The sequence below is a fragment of the Podarcis pityusensis genome, assembly GCF_964106645.2.
Source record: "Podarcis pityusensis genome assembly, chromosome: 2".
In the NCBI taxonomy this organism is placed as follows: Eukaryota; Metazoa; Chordata; class Lepidosauria; order Squamata; family Lacertidae; genus Podarcis; species Podarcis pityusensis.
In genome coordinates, this window is record NC_138029.1 from 110,300,077 (window position 1) to 110,323,316 (window position 23,240).

A 23,240-nucleotide genomic window follows, 5' to 3' on the forward strand; every position below is an offset into this window, starting at 1 on the left:
CGCAACACTCGCAAGACGTTTTCGTCTTGCGAAGCAAGCCCATAGGGAAATTCGTCTTGCGAAGCAGCTCAAAAACGGAAAACCCTTTCGTCTAGCGGGTTTTCCGTCTTGCGAGGCATTCGTTTTGCGGGGCACCACTGTATAATCTTAGTGACTCATTATCTGATGCATTGTTGTAAACTGTGCAATTGTGTTTCCATCTCAGCACTTGTTTTTCAATGTGCTGACATATATGTTAGTTTCTGATCTTATCACTGTGCAACTGCTTGGAGTCACAGGACTCTGTTTACATTCCAGAGACCTTCCAGGCTTTGGGAAGTCTCACAGGAAAGGAGACGGGATGTGACGTTAGTGGTTTCCGGTTTCCTTTGTTCCAGTTGCTCTCTGCTTTCATAGAGAGAGGCTGTCTTTTCTGCCTGCGTAGCTTAGAAATAAAACTCTTTACAATGTAGCCCAAACCTCTTGTCTCTTTCCTGTGCTGGAAACTCTGCTGAAGAATGTGCCTGAGGCCTTATCAAAGGCTCAGGTCGTTAAACACGTCGGGAGGCGATTCCGAAAGACTTGGGGGAAGAAAATGAGCTTTATCAGCTTGGCCGAGCGGAGATCCCGACAATATATACACATCTATATAAATAAATAAATACAAAGGCAGCCCATCAGGCAAAAGCATCCTTCACATTTTAATTTATTAAGTGTACGGTGGGAGGAAAAAGAGAGAGGAGATCTGTAAAAATGACACCAAAATGCCAGCCTCGGGGGTGGGGACAACAAGCCGCTGGGAGACACACCCTCACTTTTCCAACCCCATCAAACACTTTTAACTTTCCTGCTGGTGGTGGAGAGGGAAGAGTAAGATGGAGTTGTTAGCTCCTTCTAAATGCTCACTCTTTCCTCCCTCAGCTGTCAGATAAATAGAGTCCGGCTTCTCAAGGAAAGGGAGGAGCTTCTGCTAGGAAAACCAAGGGAGGCGGGGCCTATACCAAAGAGGCCCCGCCTCTTTCATCCTCATTCCCGGGGCCGATTGACCAGGACTTCACCCAAGGCCTCCAGCACTTCACGCTTGTAATCTTCGAAGTCGCCATCTATCTGGTTGACAGAGCGGTCTTCCACCACCCAAAGGTGGCAGTTGGTCTCTGTGATAAGCCGGGCGTCATGGCTCACAACGATCACGGCTGGAAGGGGGAAGAGGCGGGATAGTTAGCGCATCCTGCTCTAAGAAAATCCCACTTGCTGCAAAAAAAACCCCACAAAAAAAAAAACCTTCCACAGGACAATATACCGCACTTTTCCATGTATAAGACAAGGGTTTTTTACTCTAAAATAATGTTAAAAAATGGGGGTTGTCATATATACGGATAGTGCATAGGGAAGACTGGTGATCAGTTGCAGCCATGAGCAGGAGCTTGTCAGCAGCGATTTGGTGGGTGATTGGTGGCTACGGCAAGGGCTGCTGGATTGGCTGCTGCTGCAGTAATTGGGCACGTGATTGGTTGCTGCGGCAAGGGCTGCTATGGATTGGCTGCCCCTGTGTCAATTGGCCGTGCAATTGCCGGCTGCTGTTGGCTTCTGCGACACGAGCGATTGTCAGCGTTTCTCAGTCGGGTTAGTGATTTTCGGCATTCCCCCCAAATTTTCTTAAATCTGAGTCCACAAAAATTTATACACGGGGGCGTCTTATACACGGAAAAATACGGTATGTGCCTCTTCTGGTCTCAAGAGCTACCAGAGAGAAGTAGTGGCTGGGAACACGAGCAGGGCATGTCCGTATTTGTACTGTATTTGTTAGAAAATGTATTTTACTAAGAATGAATTGTAAGGGTGAAAAGAAAACCAATGTAATGTAATGTAATGTGCCGTATTTATTTTTTGCTCTATAAGACTCACTTTTTCCCTCCTAAAAAGTAAGGGAAAATGTGTGTGCGTCTTATGGAGCGAATGCAGGCTGTGCAGCTATCACAGAAGCCAGAACAGCAAGAGGGATTGCTGCTTTCACTGCACAGCGATCCCTCTTGCTGTTCTGGCTTCTGAGATTCAGAATATTTTTTTTCTTGTTTTCCTCCTCCAAAAACTAGGTGCGTCTTGTGGTCTGGTGCGTCTTATAGAGCGAAAAATACGGTATTGTAATGTAACAGCCGCAAAATCTTGTGACTCCAATTAAGGTCACAGAAATGCAGAATCATGTTCACATGTGGTGGGGGTGAAAATACGTACAATTTTTTTGGCAAAGGGTGTTTAAGGAAATAGCAGAAATCACTGTGTTAAAGCTGACCAAAAGTCCAGGGGTAGCATTATTATCAATTTACAATGGGATGGAAGGTTCACAGCCTATGAAGGACTTGCTCACAAATTTATTGACAGCTGCCAGAATTATTATAGCTAGGAAGTGGAAGGGGAAAGGCGAATACAAAATGGAAGAATGGTATAAAGAGGTGTGGGATATAGCTATTAATGATAAATTAACATGAGCCATTAAGGTAAGACGGGGAATATGCAGGAGAAATGATTTTGAGGAGATAAGGAGGGTTGTTTGCAGAAATTGTACTGTTAAAACGGAAAGGGGTCAAACCATCGCTAGAGGTGTTGACATTTTGGGAGGTTGGATAGTTACAATGGAATGGTCTCGGTGGTGGGGTGCACAGTTTAATTCTTATTCATTTATGATTATTACTTTGTCAAAAAAGGAAGAATGTATAAAATGCAAATAAATGTATAAAACATAAATAAATAAATAAATAAATAAACCAAAAAAAGAAACATGGAATCATTGCTGTGTCAATTTGTTAACTCCCTTTAAAAGTGTGTGTGTGTCTGTTAGATAGGAAGGGTTGGAGCTGGCGGGTGGCTGGCTGTTTCACTGAATATGGAAATTTCAAGCAGACACTATATCTGGAGGAGTTTGTGAGGACAGACAAGCTATGGACTGCTAACTTACGCACTGCTATAAAGGAGTTTTGAAAGCAAGAAGCAAGAAGGCCCTCTCTTGGGCTCAAGGGAGAGAGAAACACATTGTATTGGACTTAATATGCATATATAATACTGCTTGTTAATATGTGCCATCCTGCAGGTGAAGAGTCATCTTCAAAATCTTGTGTGTGAGGTCTACTTCATCACTAGGGCTTTGAGGGTGAAACCGCTGCATGTAGGAAATGTAGGAAACATAATCCATATGCTCTTTAGAACGGCCTTCCCCAACCCGGTGCTCTCCAGATGTTCCACTCACCCCCTTTATACTCGTTGATGGCATCGCCCAAGGCATCGATTGACTCAATATCCAGGTTATTCGTCGGTTCATCCTGGGGGGGGGGGGGGCAAGAAAGTCACAAAAAGAGGATGAAGTACATGGGGTTGGGGACAGTCTCCTGGATTTGCATTGCTCTACAGTGGTGGTGGGTTGGGCTTGAAGAAGGATGATTCAGCTCCCAGGTTCTGCAGCAGCAGAAATCTTTGTAGTACAGTGGTACCTCAGGTTACATACGCTTCAGGTTACAGACTGCGCTAACCCAGAAATAGTACCTCGGGTTAAGAACTTTGCTTCAGCATGAGAAGAGAAATCGTGCAGCGGTGGTGCGGCGGCAGCAGGAGGCCCCATTAGCTAAAGTGGTGCTTCAGGTTAAGAACAGTTTCAGTTTAAGAACGGACCTCCGGAACGAATTAAGTACGTAACCAGAGGTACCACTGTACTGAGCAGATTTCAGAAAGCAGCCTTGCTGGGTTTCCAAGCATTAGCAACCGGAAGCCAATGCAGACTCAGGAAGGTGCTTTTAGGACCTTTAAGCTTAGCTCAGGATATGAATCAGAGGGTAGCTGAATGGGGTTGTGAAGAAAAGAGCAACAGAATTGTAAGAAGGTGCACCAAGGATTACCATCCTTTCATTAAGAGACAGGGAAAGAAAGGAAAGAAAGGAAGGAAGGAAGGAAGGAAGGGGAGAGAGAGAGAGAGAGAGAGAAAGAGAGAGAGAGAAAGGCAGGCAGGCAGGCAGGCAGGCCCTTATTGTGGGCCTCTCTGCTTAAAAGATCCAACAGTCTGGGACCGCTCCAATACACTCTGCTGGCGGTAAAGGTAAAGGGATCCCTGACCATTAGGTCTAGTCGTGACCGCTCATCTCGCTTTATTGGCCGAGGGAGCCGGCGTACCGCTTCCGGGTCATGTGACCAGCATGACTAAGCCACTTCTGGCGAACCAGAGAAGCGCACGGAAACGCCGTTTACCTTCCCACCAGAGCGGTACCTATTTATCTACTTGTACTTTGACGTGCTTTCGAACTGCTAGGTTGGCAGGAGCAAGGACCGAGCAACGGGCGCTCACCCCGTCGCGGGGATTCGAACCGCCGACCTACTGATCGGCAAATCCTAGGCTCTGTGGTTTAACCCACAGCGCCACCTGCGTCCCTGCTGCTGGCGGTAAGGTAAGCGCAATTCCTCGGGGAACAATCCCAGTGCTCCAAAATTGATTAGGTTCAAATTTATTGCTATTTTGTAGTAATGAGATAACTATCACAATCTTACAAGATATATCCCATACGCCGCCCCTCCCTCAAGGAGTTATGTGTGGGACTCACCAAAATGAGGACATCTGGTTCCCTACAAGCAAGTTCGGCAAAGACCACACGGGCTTTCTGTCCTCCTAGAAGGAAGTACAAAACAGAAGAGAGACAATGAATGTGAGATGCCCCCTCTATGCATAGGAACCCAAGAAGAGCCCATCTTGTCCAACACCCTGTTCTCACAGGAGCCAGGGAAGTGTGCAAGCAGGATCAGAGCACAGGAGCAATAGCCCCACTTGCGGCTGGTTTTCCGAGGCACACAATCAATCAATAAAATTATTATTATTATTATTATTATTATTATTATTATTATTGTTGTTGTTGTTGTTGTTGTTGTACCTCGGGTTACAAACTTAACTCATTCCGAAGGTCTGTTCTTAACCTGAAACTGTTCTTAACCTGAAGCACCACTTTAGCTAATGGGGCCTCCTGCTGCCGCTGCGTGATTTTCATTCTCATCTTGAGGTAAAGTTCTCAACCCAAGGTACTACTTCCGGGTTAGCGGAGTCTGTAACCCGAAGTGTTTGTCACCCGAGGAACCACTGTATTATTCCTTTATATACCAGAGAGCTTGCAGATCTGGATGGTGTGGGCGTGGCTCTCCAGGCCAAACCGCCCCAGGCATTTGCGGGCGTCCTGGTAGGGCAGGTTGAAGTTCCGCTGCAGGTACTCTGTCGCCGTTTCCTGCATATTCAGCTGGTCGGCATACTGCTGGTTGAAGAACCCGATTTTCTGCCAGGAGAGAAAAGGACAGGTCTTTCATCCTGCGAAAGGAAATGTCACCAGTCCGGTTGTGGCACATGCCCTGTCGAACACCCTCCCATCCGATGTCAAGGAAATAAACAACTACCTGACGTTTAGAAGACACCTGAAGGCAGCCCAGTTTAGAGAAGTTTTTTTTTAAAAAGCTTATGTTTTGATGTGTTTTTTATATTCTGTTGGGAGCCACCCAGCCAGATGGGCGGCGTATAAATAAGATTTATTACTACTACTACTACTACTACTACTACTGCTACTACTACTACTACCCCCCCACTCCCTTAACCAGTTTAAAAGGGTGCCACACTGAGGTGCTGTGTCAGCTTAGTCAAATGTTCCTGGCACCTCTGGACAGAGAAGAGGGACTTTACATCTTTCCGCAGGGCCTGCAAGATGGAGCTATTCCACCAGGCCTTTGGCCAGGGCACAGCCTGACCCCGCTCTCTCCTTCTGTAATCCTCATAGAGCTCTAGCCCAATAGTTGCCATTAATTTGATTCTGAATTGATTTTAGAATGTATTTTAATTAATCGACTGTGTGATTTTATGTACACTGTGCTATTCTTACTTCTTGTTAGCAGCTCTGAGCCCAGCTTCGGCTGGGGAGGGCGGGATATAAATAAATAAAAATTATTATTATTATTATTAGAGATCCCATTGCTCTGCACTGATTTTTCAGCAGACCACTCTTAGAGACATGCATCCATTATGCGTACATCCCCTGTACTGCATCCCACATCCAGTGGACCTGTGGGCACACTATAGCAGAGTTTCAGCAAGAAGTGAGGCTGCGTAGGGTATGTGGTGCCACGAAAGCTTCTTTATTTACAGCAAATCAAAACAACAAAGATGGCGAGTGTGAGCAGTGTCTCACACGTCTTCTCTGTCCGAGAGCAGAGAACAAAGAGCAGAAAACTAAAGCACAAAGAACAGAAGTTCAGTGTCTGTTCCATACACTTCCAGCAGTATGGAATGTAAATAAGGATCACATGATCCAGAGAGAATGAAATCCCAACATCCATGAGCTTCTTGGAGGAGAGGCGGGGAACTAATGTAATAGCCACCATAAAAGAAAGAAATCAATCCAGGGCCTCTCACATTCAACCCCAGGACCCTCTGCCTCCCAGCAGCTTCTTAAAAGCAAAGGTAGGAAGCCCCTCTGCCATATGTGTCTTATCAGTGAAGACATAAACTATTTGTTTTCATGGTTTCTTGGAACAAACCAGCTTCCAGCAGGACAAAGATCCTTCCATTTGGAGTCACAGGCTTGCTTTGCTATTCCAGATGTGAACTGCCCACCACCCGCTCAAAATGTCATTCCACATTCTCTGCTGTATTGCCATGGGTACTTACCAGCCTGTGGTTTTTCCTCATTTCCCCTCTTGTCTGGAAGGATGAAAACAGAAACAAAAACAAGTTAAGAGTGTAGTCCAAGGGTCTAATGACCTTCCCTGAGATACAACCAGATTAAAGAAGAAGTGCTTGAAAAGATCGGATTCAGCAGGGCCAAAATGCCAGATGCAAGGATGTTGCTTGCCCAGAGCTGGAAAGATGATAAGATACCTATGAGGGCGGACCGGCAGATGAAACTATTGGACTATTGCAATGATACATAGACTTTGGATATAATTGTGGACTGTAAACTGGATAGACTTATAATCTGCAGTTGGAAACTGTTTTTAATGAAACCATAGAGGAGGGAAGTCCTAGGATTCGAAAGAATATTTGTGTTAAATTTTAATATTTGCAAGAATATTTTTCTGTGAATGAACTTGTGAAACCAAAACACACACACACACCCATCCATCAAAAGGCAGCCTATTTTGAGATCGTGCAAAATGGAAAGGAATGATTCTGTGCCTGGTTAAGGTGCAAGAGGGACATTTGAGCAGCAGTGATAAGAGTTTGCTTGGATTTGACCAACACCTACTGTTCTTTTGGTCCCCGTATGGGCCACCAAAACACACACACACAGACCCTACTGTTATTTTGAATAAAATTTTGGGTTGGACAGCTCTTGGGATAGACATTTGCTCAGCAGTTAAACTCCTGAGGTCTAGGCCTACAAACCTGGGTAGGAGAGCGCTTGCTGGCTGCAAAGCAGAGCCTAAGGTTAAATGCTCTTGCAGAAAGCCCCAGATTCACAGGAGGTGAGCAGGCATAGACAACAGCTGGGCCTGCTCCAGCCAGACCGCCCTGTTCCCACCACAGGGCCAAGAAACACCACTTGCCCTGCAGGAAGGAACCCCTGATGCCAGCTCCTGTTTCAGCAGGGACGGTTGTTTTGTGAGCACATGGTCCTTGGTGTACCTGTAGCGCTTTTATAAATGTCGCTTAAAGGATTCTATAGTGAAAAAGTGGTATATGAGTCTACTAAATAAACACATGTGGCCATCCACAGATGGGTCCTGCAGCTCACCCCTTGCTCCCCAGCAATGGCGTGGCCCAATTCATGCACCAAGGGGGCTGAATTTGAGGACACACCTAGAGCAGCCCTTCTCGCTGCCTGAGCAGAAATGGGAAACACATTCCTGTCGGGATCAGCAAAGGCATGTGGTGGAGGGAAGACAAGCAGAAAAGGGAGGCCATCTCAGGAACAAAGCGGGATGATTAAAAAAAACGAGGAAGACCAAAAAGGGGGAAGAGGGGCAGGGCTCACTTACCGGCGTCAATTTACCCGTTAACAGCAACAGCAGCGTACTTTTCCCGACGCCGTTGGGACCCACAATACAGACTGAGGGGAGAGAGAAAGGCAGAGTCAACTTTGAGATTTCTGCGTGGCAGGAGATGTTTTCAGGAGATCCTCCCCGTGGCCTGCTCTCAAGAGCTGAGGCAGACAGACTTGAGAAGGGAACTCTCAGGCAAAAATAAAACACTGGAAGACGTTAAAACGGGGATAAGCAAGCGTGGCTCCAGATATTGCTAGACTCCCCACCTTTAGCTGTGATGATGGAGTCCAACAACATCTGGAAGGAACTATGACGGTTTCAAAGGACATCATGTAGCTAGCATGCTGAGGTGGATTTCTCGTTCAGTAAACAAGAGGCATACAAGTTTCTTAGAAGGACTTATTCACCGCCCCCGACCCCAAAATCACTTACTTCGAGATTCCATGTCAATCCCAAAGTCCAAATTTTTGAAAAGAGGCTTCTGCCCCTCATAACAGAAGTCCACACCTACAGGAGGGAAAAAGGAGGAGAGTGGGCTACAGGGAAGGCAATATCTCTAACTGTAGTCACCCTGTTGTAGGAAACCATGGAAATAAATTTTGTGTGTGCGTGCTATTCTCAATAAATATATTAATCTATATTAATCTATTATTATTTCAAAGTTAGTTTTGAAGAAGCAATGGAACCAAATAGAATCTGGAGATCTCAACAACAGTGTTTCTTTTTAGACGCAGCTTCACAATTAAATGTATGTTTTTGGTCTTAGTGGCTCGTTCTAGCTACGCAAGCCTGTTTTGCTTTCGTTATAGTACAAGTCCATTTCAGGTATGTTCTTATGTACTATTGCTGTAATATATTGTTGTAGCTATCATTTAAAATGATTGCCTCTTATAACTACAGTGGTACCTTGGTTCTCAAACAGCTTTGTTGTCAAACAAATAGGCTCCCAAACACCACAAACCGAGCAGTGTTCCGGTTTGTGAATGATTTTTGGAAGCTGAATGTCCGACACAGCTTCCGCTTGAGTGCAGGAAGCTCCTGCAGCCAATCGGAAGCCGTACCTTGGTTTTCGAATGGTTTCGGGAGTCGAACAGACTCCTGGAACTGATTAAGTTCAAGAACCAAGGTACCACTGTATCTGGAAGCAAAACACTCGTTACGAGAACTTAATATTTGTTAATATATTAATATTTGTTCATAGTATTTTGAGACACATGTAAAAGGTTATTCTTAAATGTTGTTGTTGTAGTAGTAGTAGTAGTAATAATAATAATAATAATAGTATATTAATATCTATATAATATTATATAATATATAATATTAATATCTATATATTATTATTATTATTATTATTATTATTATTATTATTATTATTATTAATAGTATATTAATATCTATATATCTATTTATCTATCTATCTAATGGGACGCAGGTGGCGCTGTAGTCTAAACCACTGAGCCTAGGGCTTGCCAATCGGAAGGTCGGCGGTTCGAATCCCCACAACGGGGTGAGCTCAGTCCAAGCTCCTGCCAACCTAGCAGTTCAAAAGCACGTCAAAGTGCAAGTAGATAAATAGGTACTGCTCCATCGGGAAGGTAAATGGCATTTCCACGCGCTGCTCTGGAATTGCCAGAAGTGGCTTAGTCATGCTGGCCAAATGACCTGGAAAAACTGTCTGCGGACAAACGTCGGCTCCCTCAACCAGTAAAGCGAGATGAGCGCCGCAACCCCAGAGTCATTCACGACTGGACTTAACTGTCAGGGGTCCTTTACCTTTTATCTATCTAACAGATGCCATTGATTTCTTTTCTTTGCGATTTTCCGAAGTCACCCAGACAACTGCCTGCCCCTGCTCCCCGATGGACTCTCCCTTGCTAAGTCAGACTCGTACCGTGCAAGCCCAGAATGGGTGGGCTGAGGGGTGGCGGGTTTGGAAAGGTGAATTTAACAGTGTACTCCTTTGGCCGCTTCAGCAGCTCGGGCACCTCGCTCGCCTCTTCATCCGGGTTCTTCTTACGGCATTTCTGCTGCTTTCGGGTCAGGGCCTCCTTGGTCTGCTTTTCCTGGGGACGGCCGGAGGGAGACAGGTTAACAGGGACACCGACCATTGGCAAGCATTCCTGACAGGCCCAATCTAGGCCGCTATGCTCTTTTAATCTCAGCAGACAGAAACCCTTATTTAAAAAGCGCAATACTGTGAACATTTTTTCCAGAAGGGCCACTGAGACTAGAACCAACCCCCCTCCTGTCAACTTCCACCACTGGAGTAAAAGTCTTGCCCTAATATCCGAGGCCACGCAGAAGGCTACGGGTGCAATCTTATCCCAACGGTTGTGCTTATTTAATCCCTGTAAAGAACACTGCAGCATGTAGTTCCACAGATTAACTCATGGAAAAGCTCTGCCGCCTTGGACCGCCCTGCTCCCAGGAAGCCCATAGAGAAGAACCTAACTGCGCAACTCTTTTTTGGGGGGGGGGGTTTCCTCCCGAGTTTGTGGGTCCCATGACAGAATACAAAGTGGAAACCTACTGCCTGCTTTGTTGACTTCCCTCCGGCCTTGAGGTCTTTCAGTTTCTTCTCTTGCTTCTCGTACTGTTTCAGAAGCTCCTTCTGTTTCTGCTGATACATCTTCTTGAAAGTCACTGGGGTGGGGTGGGGTGGGGGTTGAAGAGAGATGCAGAGGGGTGAAGAGAACTCTTAAGAACTGCGTTGGTTGGATCAATCAGCCTGGATCTGCATTCTCCTGTTGTTGGACAACAACTCTCATCAGACCCGGTCAGCACCCAATAGCCAGGGATGATGGGAGTTGTAGTTCAACATCATCTTGGAGATCTGAACTATCTTGGTCTTGAATTGGGAGTCTGGCTGTGGCCAGCAAAGACCTTGAGGCAATGGCTCTCCACCATGTTATGAAGCACTCCTTGGAGCCCAGTTTTTTGCTATCGCAGACAGCGCCTGAGCCTGGAAGTTCTATTTTGGCCCTGAAAAAGCCTCCATGGCAGGAACCCAGGCGTGCGTGTTTAAGCCACCTTAGTTGCAATATCTCCTGGGGGCAGGGAAAGGGTGTCAGGATTGCAAGTGAGAACTGCAGGCTGGCATACACACTTCATAACACCCAACACTTGCAGGCACCGGTATTTGCTAATCAGAAGTATATTGCTACCAGATGAGGAAGTTGCCCTTTTAGCTGTTATGGGTGATAAGGACGCATGGACTAAATCTTCCAAGAAGAGGTTTGTGAATGACAGCTGTTGTTTTGTTGTTTAGTCGTGTCCAACTCTTCGTGACCCCATGGACCAGAGCACGCCAGGCACTCCTGTCTTCTGAATGACAGGTGACAGAGATTCAAATCTCCCTGGAAATGCACCCTGGGAAAGTCAGGCATGGGGAAATCTAGTTTTGCAGATACCCCTAGACTATGGGAAGTGGATTCCAATGCGATCCAAGTCACTGCTTGTCGCTGAGCAGGGACTTGTTTTGCTCCAGGGCTCAAAACCAGCAGCAACCTGGTTTCAGTTGCTCAATCCTAGAAAATACATTTGCACATTTGATAAAGCTGTCTTGCTATCTCAGCACTTGCATATTGGCCAAAAAAAAAAAAAGGCCGGAGACACGTTAGGCTGAAACACCCCGGAGTTTTAAGATTCCACCCAATCTACTGAATCCCTAATCTTGAGCCCTCATGTTTCTAGAGGGGTGCCCCCAATTTCTCCTCCCATATTTAAAGGGGGGGGGGAAGAATGGAGCCACCTCTGCTTAGAGTTGGGCAGGGAGTTCAAATTCTGACACCTCATTACCGGACAAGCATTGCATAGATTTATTTAGTTATTCTGGTGGCAAAACTGAACTTTTCTGTCCCGCTATTCCCCATTCTCCCCCTTCCTTGAATTTAAATTGATTTGATCAGAAGCCAGAGCAAAGGGAGGAAGAGAAAAGGGAAAGAAATTGCCAAGGAGTCAGTTCTGAACTTTGCAGCAAATGGCCGTATGTTGGCTGAGTTAAGTCGTGAGGTAAAATATATTGAACAGATAGAGGGAGAATGAGTTTTGCCAAACATCAGCATTTCACGTTCTGTGTGAAAACGTCCATTTCCCTTGCCGTGGCGGAAGGCGTGGGAATTGAGAGGCAGCCCTGAAATCTTTTGCTACAGTCATGCGACTCCACTCCCAAGTCACAAGATCTGTGTCCTTGCTCCGGTTTGAACAAAGGAAGGAGCTTATGTTGTATCTGCAACAAATGGAGGCCTCTGGAGACATGGCTCTGGTGTAAGGAGATTTCACAGTCTAACAACATTCCACCCAGAAGGGGTGTTTTGGGCCTCTAAGTTTCTGAAGTGCCGCATGCTGAACTGGAAGTAGACCTCAATCACAGAGACTCAGACAGGGTTTAAACGTACAACAGTAACAGCAGCCTGGGCACATGGTGAAAATCAGGCCCTCTCCATTGAGAGCACCCCTTGAGCTCAGTTCAATTCACACGACTTCTAGATTCAACCCTCTGATTCTAACTGTATTTGAAAGCTGGCCTTTTAGGTCATTCGATACTTTACACTCTTTAAAACAACAACAACCCGTACAACACAAAAACGTGCAGGGAAAAGACTGCCCCGACAAGTCTAAAACCCTTCAAATTCCAAGGAATTTTGAAGCTGAAATGTCCGAAGTCAAAATCCAATTTCTCTAACTTGACGGATTTCTAGATTTGGGGGGGGGGGGGAGCTTCAGTTCTACAAAGTGACCTTATGACCAATATAGAATGAGCTTTCCTTGATGTTTCACTTCCTTAACTCCCCCCCGCAAAGAAACCCAACAGCACCCTAGAAACGGCATTGCCCCCCCCCCAACAAAAAAACCTGCCTAGTCCTTCCAATGTGGAGGCTTCTGTGGGCACTTACTGTAGTTTCCCCGGTAGTAGAAAAGCTTCTGCATGTCCAGATGGATGATATCCGTACACACGTCGTCCAGGAAACCCTGGTCGTGAGAGACAATAAGGAGGGTCTTCTTCCATGTTTGGAGGTAGCTGTAAGAGAGTGTGGAGCAATTGTTAGACAATGAAAGAGAGAGGACTGGTTTTCACAATTTTAACCCATCACCAGATGCTTTTAAAAAAGATTATAGGGGGCACATTTTCCTTGTAATGGAAACACCCTGCTTTGGAAGCAGTGGCCCAGAGCGCCTTCCATCAGCCCAGCTACGCCCCTACCTGGACAGGGATAGCCTAACTACTGTTGTCTATGCTCTGCTAACCTCAAGGTTAGATTACTGCAATGCGTTATATGTAGGGCTGCCTCTGAAGACGGTTTGAGGATATTACACCAATCCTGGTCCAACTGCACTGGCTACCAATTAGTTTCCGGGCCCAATTCAAAGTGCTGGTTTTGACCTATAAAGCCTTAAGCAGCTCAGGACTGCAATACCTCAAGGACTGCCTCTTCCCATATGAACCTACCTGGACCCTGAGATCATCTTCTGAGGCCCTCCTTCGTGTGCCTCCTCCTCAAGAGGTCCGGAGGGTGGCAACACGAGAACAGGGCCTTCTCTGCAGTGGCTCCCCATCTGTGGAATGCTCTCCCTAAGGAAGTTCGCCTGGCGCCTTCATTATACACCTTTAGGCGCCGGGCAAAAAAGTTTCTTTTTAACTAGGCCTTTGGTTGATCTGATTGGCATCCTATACTCTTTTAAAATGTGGCTCTATTTTATGGGGGAGTGTTGTTGGGTTGTTGTTTTTATTTTGACTATATATATTGTGGTTTTTATGTCGATCTTTTCTGTGAACCACCCTGAGACTTCCGGGTGTAGGGCGGTATATAAATTCAAACAACAACCACAGTTTCTATGTACAGATGTTCAGGGTTAGGCCGTCTTTTGAAATCAGGAACAGAGGCAAAAGGAGAAGGATGTAGGTAAGGTGGCAATTAGGAGGGGCTGAGAAATTAAGAGAGAGGGAAGAATTCTGCCCCAAGGAAAGCCTGTGACCTGTGTAAAATAAAACAGGGCCTTTTCAGTAGTGGCTCCCTGGTTGTTGAATGCCCTCGTAAGCACGGCCTGCTGGATTAGGCCAATGGCCCATCTAGTCCAGCATCTCCCAGTGGATACCCAGATGCCTCTGGGAAACCAGTGAGCCGAACAGGAATATAAGGACTCTCTCCCCTCCTGTCGTTTCCAGCAACAGGTATTCAGAAGCAATGATGCTTTCTCTAGTCAGGTGTGCCCATCTCCATCACTAACTTTGAGGGATTAAAAAATATTCCTGTTGGCCCAGGCATTTGGTGGTTGAAGAATACTGTTCCTGGCTGCCCCGAGATCAACACAGACACATATTTTAATCGCAAGTGCTTTTAGATGTTTTTCATTGCAATTGTGTTTTAGAACATTTTAATCCGTTTTAAAATGTTTTTACAAACACAGCAAACTGTGCATCTGTTCTCAGCCCTGGGCTCTTTGGGGAAGAAGGGTGAGATGTAAATCAGCAGCGTAGCGTGGGTTGTCAGCACCCGGGGCAAGGCAAGTAATTTGCGCCCCCTAACCCCTAACCTGCCGCCGCTGCCAGCTTCTTCTTGCTGCTGCCTGGGCTGGTCTGGTGTGGTTCTCTCCCGCGCTCAGCGCTGCGCTGGGCCGCCGCTGCACTGTCCCTTCCCCAGATAGTCCCTCGCTCTCTCTCCGCACCGCACGCCTGGCACCCACCCCCTCCACAGTGGGCAGCGACCCAGCGGCTCGGATTCGCACAGCCAGCACTGCAGTGAGAGAGAGTGAGTGAGCCAGGTAGGGGCAGAGAGCTGCGAGTGCGAGCGCGCCCCCCCAGATGTTGCGCCCGGTGCGGCCGGCCCCCCCTGCACCCCCCACGCTACGCCACTGATGTAAATTCAATAAATCAGTAACTAAGGCTCGCGTGCATCTTATTATTTCCCGCTAGGGCCTGTGTCTGCATGTCATAAACAATGCACAGCGTGGTTGGTTTTCCTTGGTTGACACTGGTGGCTTTTTAACTTTTATTGCAAATCGTCCAGAGGGTGGTGTCCATCGGGCAAGTAGGAGGGTGGAAATGAATGATATTAAGGCAAAGAAAAAAGGCTAGCACCAAAACTGCTTTGCCCACCCTTCACTGGAAAGCAGGCATGTTCACCCACGCAGGTGCCCACCCCCAGCTGCCGAGCTGTTATGCCCCCAAACGCACGGAGGCAGCAACTTACTTGTTAAGCCAGATGACGGCGTTGAGATCCAAGTGGTTGGTGGGCTCATCGAGCATCAGCAGTGTGGGCTCCATAAACAGCGCTCTGAAAGGAGAGAACGGTTAGCAATGACAAAGGGTCAAAGCTTGGTGGCAGAGCATCTACTTTGAAGGCCAAAGATCCTGGGTTCGACCCCCAGCATCTCCAAATGGGGCAGGGAGAAAACTGTGCCTGAAACTCTGGAGAGCTGATGCTGTCAGAGTAGACAATACTGAGCAAGACGGTTTGACTGTTCCTGCACAAGCAACAGACAGCATCTTAAAAAGCAGAGATATCACTTTGCCAACAAAGGTCCGTATAGTTAAAGCTATGGTTTTCCCAGGAGTGATGTATGGAAGTGAGAGCTGGACCATAAAGAAGGCTGATCGCAGAAGAATTGATGCTTTTGAATTATGGTGCTGGAGGAGATCAAACCTATCCATTCTGAAGGAAATCAGCCCTGAGTGCTCACTGGAAGGACAGATCTTGAAGCTGAGGCTCCAATACTTTGGCCACCTCATGAGAAGAGAAGACTCCCTGGAAAAGACCCTGATGTTGGGAAAGATGGAGGGCACAAGGAGAAGGGGGCGACAGAGGACAAGATGGTTGGACAGTGTTCTCGAAGCTACCAGCATGAGTCTGACCAAACTGCGGGACGCAGTGGAAGACGGGGGTGCCTGGCGTGCTCTGGTCCATGGGGTCATGAAGAGTCAGACACGACTAAACAACAACAACACACAAGCAACAGAGGCCATTTGCTCTTCGTGCTCAGTTCCTGTTTTCATAAACTGACTTGGCCTCTCCTTAAATAGGCCCACATTTCACTGGTGCCTAGGAGTGGACACCGGCCGCCTGATCAGTTCTGAACAGAGGAGAGGTGCAAATAAAACATCTCTTTGTGCGTGAGAGTGGCGGTGGCTGATATAGGTGTCTATCTTCCTATTGACAGGAAGGGAGGGGCACGCCTTGCGCTCCTGTCTCATTTTCAGCTCTTTTAAAAGTGGCAGCCATTTTGTGCTACATCACACCGCCAAGGCAGCCATTTTGTGTCTGGTGCCCACGGCACTTTCTCAAAATTTCAAAATGTGCTCTGTTGGCTTCCATGACAATCCCTGATCTACATTGTGTGGTGCAAGACAGAGTGCGTTTTGAGGCAGAACGTGGCAGCGGCGGACTTCCTTATGCTAAAGCCACTCATGACAGGAGAAAATGAGTGGTATATCACCGAGTTGTACACTCATGGTATACCACCGAGTTGTATACTTGTAGGAGACACAGTGAAATTAGCGGACATGACTGGATTAGGTCCATTAACGTCTACTCTGAGGAAAACTTAGTTGACAACCACTCATCACAAGCTAGCACCTGTGACCTTTCACCCCTTGCTTTATTGGACTCCCATGCCACAATCTGAATGATGCTGTATTGGATTTCCAATTAAAACTGTTCCATTACCCAGAGAATATTGCCTACGGGGCAACAAATGATAACGAATTAACTTCAAGGATACGTCATGCTGATGCTCCCATTTCTCCACCTCTCCCCACCTGACAATTACCTGGCCAGGGACACCCTCATCCGCCAGCCTCCGGAGAACTTCTTGGTCTGCCGGTTCTGCATCTCAGGGTTGAAGCCCAAACCTGCCAGGATTCTCCGTGCTTTTGCCTCAGCTGCTGCGGCTCCTGTGGCCCGCAATTCCTCATAAACCTGGGGAAAGGGGAGGAAATATATGGCGTGAGCGGAGATCAACAAAAGGGAACAGGCTAACAAACAGAAGTTGAGTGTGAACATGTCCCTTCCTTTTTTCTCACCCCACTGGAGAAGTATTTAATTTACTTTGCTGCCCTTTGTAAGATAATAATACAGTGGTACCTTGGGTTAAGTACTTAATTCGTTCTGGAGGTCTGTTCTTAACCTGAAACTGTTCTTAACCTAAAGCACCACTGTAGCTAATGGGGCCTCCTGCTGCTGCAGCACCGCCGGAGCACGATTTCTGTTCTCATCCTGAAGCAAAGTTCTTAACCTGAAGCACTATTTCTGGGTTAGCAGAGTGTGTAACCTGAAGCGTATGTAACCCGAGGTACCACTGTAATTATTATTATTATTATTATTATTAATACCCCACCCTCCCCAGCCAAGACCGGGCTCAGGGAGGCTAACACCAACTATAAAAACAATTAATTGAAAGATAGCTTTAAAAACAAGATTAAAATACGACGTTAAAATGCAGCCTCATTTCAGTGGAAACTCAAATCAAAAACTTTTTTGGGGATGAAAACGTCAAGTCTTCACCAAGGCTAACCAAGATGCCACCATCCATCTGTCCAATTCTTGGATCAGTGGGCCCATGGCCCATTTAGTCCAGCATCCTGTTCTTACAGCGGCCAACCAGATGCCCATGGGAAGCCCACAAGTAGGACTTGAGCACAAGTCCACTATCCACCTGTGATTCCCAGCAACTAGTATAACTGGACGTGCCTGTAGTTACACTTCTGCAGTTCTGCGAATGTATCTAGGGACACATTTTGAGCGATGCCAGCCGTTCCAGAACAGAGAGCTCCTTGGGCAAAATACTCCCGCCTGGGTAACCCAGTTTTGTACTGTCCCTCAGTCACAGGACAGGGAACGCTCCATGAATACCTTCTCCAGCCGCTCTGCAGCCCCGTCGTCCCCTTTCTCCAGCAGCGCCTGCAGGCGCTTCTCCTCCTCCAGCAACTTCAGCCGCTTGGTGTCAGCCTTGAGCACAGCCTGCACTGCGGGGGTCTCATCCGCAACCACCTCTGTGAAGATAAAGGAGGACACCACCGTGAAGACTCTGCTGCTTAAGCCCCACGGCCAAGGACTGAGCAGAGCCTGAACCAAATTTTTTTTTTTTTAAGAAAGAAAACCTCTGCAGCCAAAACACTCATATTGTGCTACTGAATGGAGAGGGGACAGGGCTCTAAGATCAGTGGCTGAACATCTGGTTTGCATGCAGATGTTATGGACTGGGGAACCCACAAAGGAACCCACAGGCGAAGAAGGCTCAGAGCCCAGGGACTGGTGGTGGAACAAAGCTAAGCGACCAGAGGGAGAAGGAGGAGCAGACTTGGAGATGATGTCGGAAGCTGAAGAGGCAACAAGGTTTAGTGAGCAGGAAGAGGCTGTGGCAGAGAGCAGTCTAGAATCAGAGCAGGGGTGAAGAGGCAGAGATCTGGCTGCTGAAGAAGCAGAGCGTCTCCCCCTCCTGCTGCAACCAGCTCCACTCCCCTCTGGTTTCCCAGAACATGCAGAGAAATGAAGAGGGTGCAGCAGAGACAGACAAAACAAAGGAGCCTTTGGCTGCTGCGGAAGGAACTACGGAAGTAGGGCCCATCTTAGAGAGCGGTGGGAAGGCAGAGACCTTCAGTCTTTGCAACTACCTCATTGGGGCAAGACCCTGCTGGGATCACTAAGGCTGAACTGATTTGGTTTCTTCACTGACACTGGGTGTTTTATGGCTGACCTATTCCTGACTCTGGCTCAGAAGTCCCCAGTAATATCTAGCTGGGGCTAAGAGAGACACTCTGCTGAACCCCTGGAGAGCTTCTCCCCATCGGCACAGGCAGTACTGAAATGAGCTGGTGGTTTGAGTCAGTTCCGTGAACCGTCCTGAGACCTGCGGGTATAGGCGGTATATAAATCCAATCAATTTATCTATCAATAAAATAATAATAATAATAGACGGCAGCTTTCTCTGTTCTTAATAAGAGGGACCCCCCTGCCTAGGCGGGACAATGAATGGACTGCCTCTGCAGAGGGGAGGAACGCTTCTTCCTTTACCTTGTTCACAGAGCAGAACATCAATATTGGGAGGAATGCTCAAGGCCCGGTTGGCAATATGTTTCAGCAAGGTGGTTTTGCCTTTCCTGGAGAGAGAGGGGGAGAGGATTGGAATATTGGTGCTCTCTTTAAGCAAAAGCAGCCATAGACAAAACAAGAGCTACAGATAAAGTGCTCAAAAAGAAAGCTGCAAACATACCAACAGATATTTAACATTCCATAAAACGCTACAAGGACATTTTTTAAAAAAGCACTCCTATACAGTGGTACCTCTGGTTACAAACTTAATTCGTTCTGGAGGTCCGTTCTTAACCTGAAACCATTCTTAACCTGAGGTACCACTTTAGCTAATGGGGCCTCCCGCTGCGGCTGTGTGATTTCTGTTCTCATCCTGAGGTAAAGTTCTTAACCCAAGGTACTATTTTTGGGTTAATGGAGTCTGTAACCTGAAGCGTTTGTAACCCGAGGTACCACTGTAATAAATTTATAAAGGAACATGTCGATTAAAAATGGGAGCAGCCATTTTTTAATTGGCATGTGCCCGAGGGATTGAGGACAGGAGTACTTCCTTAATATGTTTTTGCACATGTAAATGGGACCAAGACCACTGAAATAATTCCACCTGTGTGGTCCAGAGAGGAGGGAAGGCCAATAAGGACGTTGCTGGGCTGGGGAAGGAACTTTAGACAAAGTTTTGTTACATTCCCGCCTCAGGCCTCCCCCCCCCCCCGCAAATTACTCTCTGCAGCATCATGCCTGTGGTCACTGGAGATTTAGTTCAAATATTTGCGGACCACACTTCCATGTAAAATATCACAAGGCGACACACAACCTAAACAAACGCAAGGCAAAACAATTTTTAAACATCATTTAGGTTCAACAGGCCTGTCTAACTAATACGGTTTTTGAAAGGCCTCTAAAAACGAGCAGGGGTGACTCCTGGGAAACCTCTACTGGCAAGGAGTTCCATAGGGCAGGACCTGCCACAGTAAAGGCCTGACGAACCTTAGGGGGAACTAAAGACCGCACAGCAACCGAGGTGGAGCATATAAATTATTATTATTATTATTATTATTATTAGGAATCAGGCAGTGAGCTCATAAGGTACTTTGGGGCCCAAGTTGCTTATAGTTTTGTGAATTAAAGAGATAGTGTGTTTCATCATCCACTGGGGTAAGCAAACAAAACAGTGGAGATTCACCTCATAACAGACACCTACCCATTAGGCCCCACCAGGCCGTATCGGCGCCCGGCCACAATATATAGATCTGCGTTGACAAACAACTCTTTGCCGTGAGCCGAGATGCTAAATTTCTCCAGCTGAAATAGAAGGTAAAGGAAATCAGAGAGGTCCTTTTTATTATAATTTATTTAGGAGACCACTGTAAGCAGATAAAAAACATTAGCAGGATTTTAATAACACTTGTAACGTAGTAAATAACATGGATAATAGGGACTGATACAAATTATGGATTATGAAATAATAGGCAGTTGAAAAGGTTGATAGTAGAACCCAGGGAGGGGGTGGTGGGAAGTCTTGCGATTCAGAGAAATCTCTTAAATATGGATATGCATTCTGCACTGTTATAACTTTGCACTTGTAAAATTAAATAATAATAATAATAATAATAATTTCGGGGGAGGGGTGGGGAGAGGTCCTTCTTAATGTCTTTTAAGCTCTTGTTTCCATCTGCTGGCTCTGAACGTTTAGACAAGCCTACCCAGGATCCAGGTTTTAATCTACTTTTACTCTACTCTTGTTCTAACTTTTTGAAAGTCTTGAATCATTGCCATAATTTTTTTCTTCGTGATAATTTTGTTGCTTTAGCTTTTTTGTAAACTGCTTTGAGGCTACCTCCCTTCATTCTCCCAAAACACCTTTCCTGGACCTTCCACCCAAGATGTTTTAACTGGAGATGCTGCAAATTTGGCCTGAGGCCTTCACGCCTTGGCCCAACCTGTTTCCCTCCATACAGATGTTTCTGGTGGAAGATGAAGTGCAAAACATCTGGGCCAAGGCTGCCCCTCCTTGCTCTGCCAAAGGTGACTCAGCTTCCTCTTAAGCTTACATATCCGTCGAGAAAATATAATTAGGCGTCCACTCTTGAGACGCAATGGAAGAGACTAGAGGAATGATCCAGACTGGAGAAGAAGAAGAAGAGTTTGGATTTGATACCCCGCTTTATCACTACCCTAGGAAGTCTCAAAACGGCTAACATTCTCCTTTCCCTTCCTCCCCCACAACAAACACTCTGTGAGGTGAATGGAGCTGAGAGACTTCAGAGAAGTGTGACTAGCCCAAGGTCACCCAGCAGCTGTATGTGGAGGAGTGGGGATGCGAACCCCGTTCACCAGATTACGAGTCCACCGCTCTTAACCACAACACCACACTGGATCTGGTGGACAAGGGGCAAGGTGGAGCCAGTGGAACGAGACAGCCATACCTTGATGTCAGAGGCGTTCTCCAGCATGGCCTGCCGTGAGGACATCTCCGCTTGGGACACCGAAAAGTCGTTCTCTGCCGCGCTGGCTGCTTTTAAGGTTGCCACCTGCCGCTCGAACTCCAGCTGTTGGGAGGAGGAAAAAAGGTCTGGCCGTGAAACAGCAGCAAAAAAGAGACTCTTCCCCATCTACCATTTGCCAGGTGCCAGTCTGCCCAACCAACTCACCCTCCACAGTCTTATTTCTATCCAGGGAATGCTTTACCAGGATTTGACTTTACAACTGGCAGGCAGAGAAAGCCACGAGTCCTTTTTTTGCCCCCTGGCCAGCCACAAACAGGAATAACCTTTTGGGCCTTTTCCTTCGGTCCCCGGCAGAGATCTCACCTGCTTCTTCAGCTTCTTCTTCTCCTTTTTGCTGAGATGGGCGTAGGGATCGTCTTCCTTCTTCTCCCCTTCCTCTCCCTCCTCTTCTGACTGCTACAGAAATCACAAGGTGGTGCGGTTTGTGTTAGCAAATGGGGCCAGGAAAGGAAACCAAGAAGGCCCTAATACGAAACCTTTGGAGAGACCCCTCAAGGTCAGTTCAGAGTTAAGACTCCTCTCCTGCCCTCTCTCGCTTCTGGTACAGCTCTGCAGGGCTCAAGAGTCCTTTCTGCAGGGAATGAACCCCAGGAGATAGAAGAGGTGCTTCCATAGACCTCTTCAGTCTCTCCAGAAAACTTGCCGGAGTTCCGGGTCAGTCATAGGGTTGAGAAGTGGCTTGCTCATATAGCTCTCCCTTTCATTCCTTGCCCACGTGAAGTAGAAAGGAAGAGGTAGGAAGGAGGTGGGGTTTTTTTGGGTGGGGTGGGGTAAGCTGCAGTGGCACCTAGGTCTTATTGCCCCAGGCACTAGGAACAGCCTTGCCTAACCTGGGGTCCTTCACATCTTTTGGACTACAACTCCCATCAGCACCATGCTGGCTGGGGCTGATGGGAATTGTAGTCCAAGCCATCTCCAGGTTGGAGAAGGATGTTAGAAGGAGTATGGTTTGCACTCCACCCTATGCGGGACTTGTGGAAGTCAGTCGGTAGTTCACCGCACCTCAACCAGTGTGACGTATCAGCAGAGATTCCCTGCTCCCAGCAGAACAGCTTCTTCCACAATCCCCCACACAGTTCAAAGTAATGAAGTGAATGCCCTAGAGACTATTATACTTTCTCTAGGCATATTTCCTGAACTAATGGGAGGGTGAATGGCTCAGCAAGGCATACACTCAACCTCCCTGGCGTTGCTACGGTAACCCGGTGCGCCTGGCACCCTTATCTTAGAACATCCAGACGCGGGAAATATACTCCAAGCACTGTGCCATTTCACCCATTGTTAACATGACACCAACACACACACCCCGTAGCTTTTTGCCAGAACCCTCACCAATAGGTGAGTTTGCCTTGCCCAGTGTTTTTTGTTCCTAGTAGACAGGAGGAGTGGAGATCTAAGCTATGCACAGGGGCACAGATAAATATAAGAGACAGCCAGCATGGCGTAGTGGTTAGAGTGTTTGATTGAGACCTGGGCGACGTGGGTTCTAGTCCTCACTCAGCCATGAAGCTCACCTTCGGCCCACCACCCGATCTCAGCCTAAACCATCTTGCAGGAATTTTGTGAGGATAAAATGAGGGAGAGCCATGCTTGAGAACCCTGGATGAACGAAGGTGGGAGGCAAGCGCAATTAATAGAATACTAATAAATAACAAACAGCCTTTTCGCATGAAAGGAGAGAGCAGGAGCCTTAAAGCTCTCTCCTCTGCCTTCCTACATAAGGTGGAATGCAGTG

General features: G+C 47.0%; 1 protein-coding gene across 2 annotated transcripts in view; it reads right to left on the minus strand.

Moving 5' to 3' along the window:
- Positions 1 to 656: 656 nt before the first annotated feature.
- The window catches only part of ABCF1 (ATP binding cassette subfamily F member 1), a 36,882-nt gene continuing 14,298 nt past the window's right edge, over positions 657 to 23,240 (minus strand). For both annotated transcript variants that reach the window (XM_080991693.1, XM_080991692.1), the window contains exons 12-28: positions 21,809 to 21,901; positions 21,425 to 21,547; positions 20,200 to 20,300; positions 18,981 to 19,066; positions 17,820 to 17,959; positions 16,738 to 16,886; positions 15,162 to 15,245; positions 12,867 to 12,991; positions 10,502 to 10,614; positions 9,863 to 10,034; positions 8,404 to 8,478; positions 7,966 to 8,036; positions 6,656 to 6,688; positions 5,108 to 5,276; positions 4,560 to 4,624; positions 3,221 to 3,293; positions 657 to 1,172 (exon numbers count right to left, since the gene is read on the minus strand). In XM_080991693.1, coding sequence (XP_080847819.1) covers positions 1,006 to 1,172; positions 3,221 to 3,293; positions 4,560 to 4,624; positions 5,108 to 5,276; positions 6,656 to 6,688; positions 7,966 to 8,036; positions 8,404 to 8,478; positions 9,863 to 10,034; positions 10,502 to 10,614; positions 12,867 to 12,991; positions 15,162 to 15,245; positions 16,738 to 16,886; positions 17,820 to 17,959; positions 18,981 to 19,066; positions 20,200 to 20,300; positions 21,425 to 21,547; positions 21,809 to 21,901 — 1,839 coding nt within the window. In that variant the 3' untranslated portion in view covers positions 657 to 1,005. The remainder of the gene's footprint in view (positions 1,173 to 3,220; positions 3,294 to 4,559; positions 4,625 to 5,107; positions 5,277 to 6,655; positions 6,689 to 7,965; positions 8,037 to 8,403; positions 8,479 to 9,862; positions 10,035 to 10,501; positions 10,615 to 12,866; positions 12,992 to 15,161; positions 15,246 to 16,737; positions 16,887 to 17,819; positions 17,960 to 18,980; positions 19,067 to 20,199; positions 20,301 to 21,424; positions 21,548 to 21,808; positions 21,902 to 23,240) is intronic.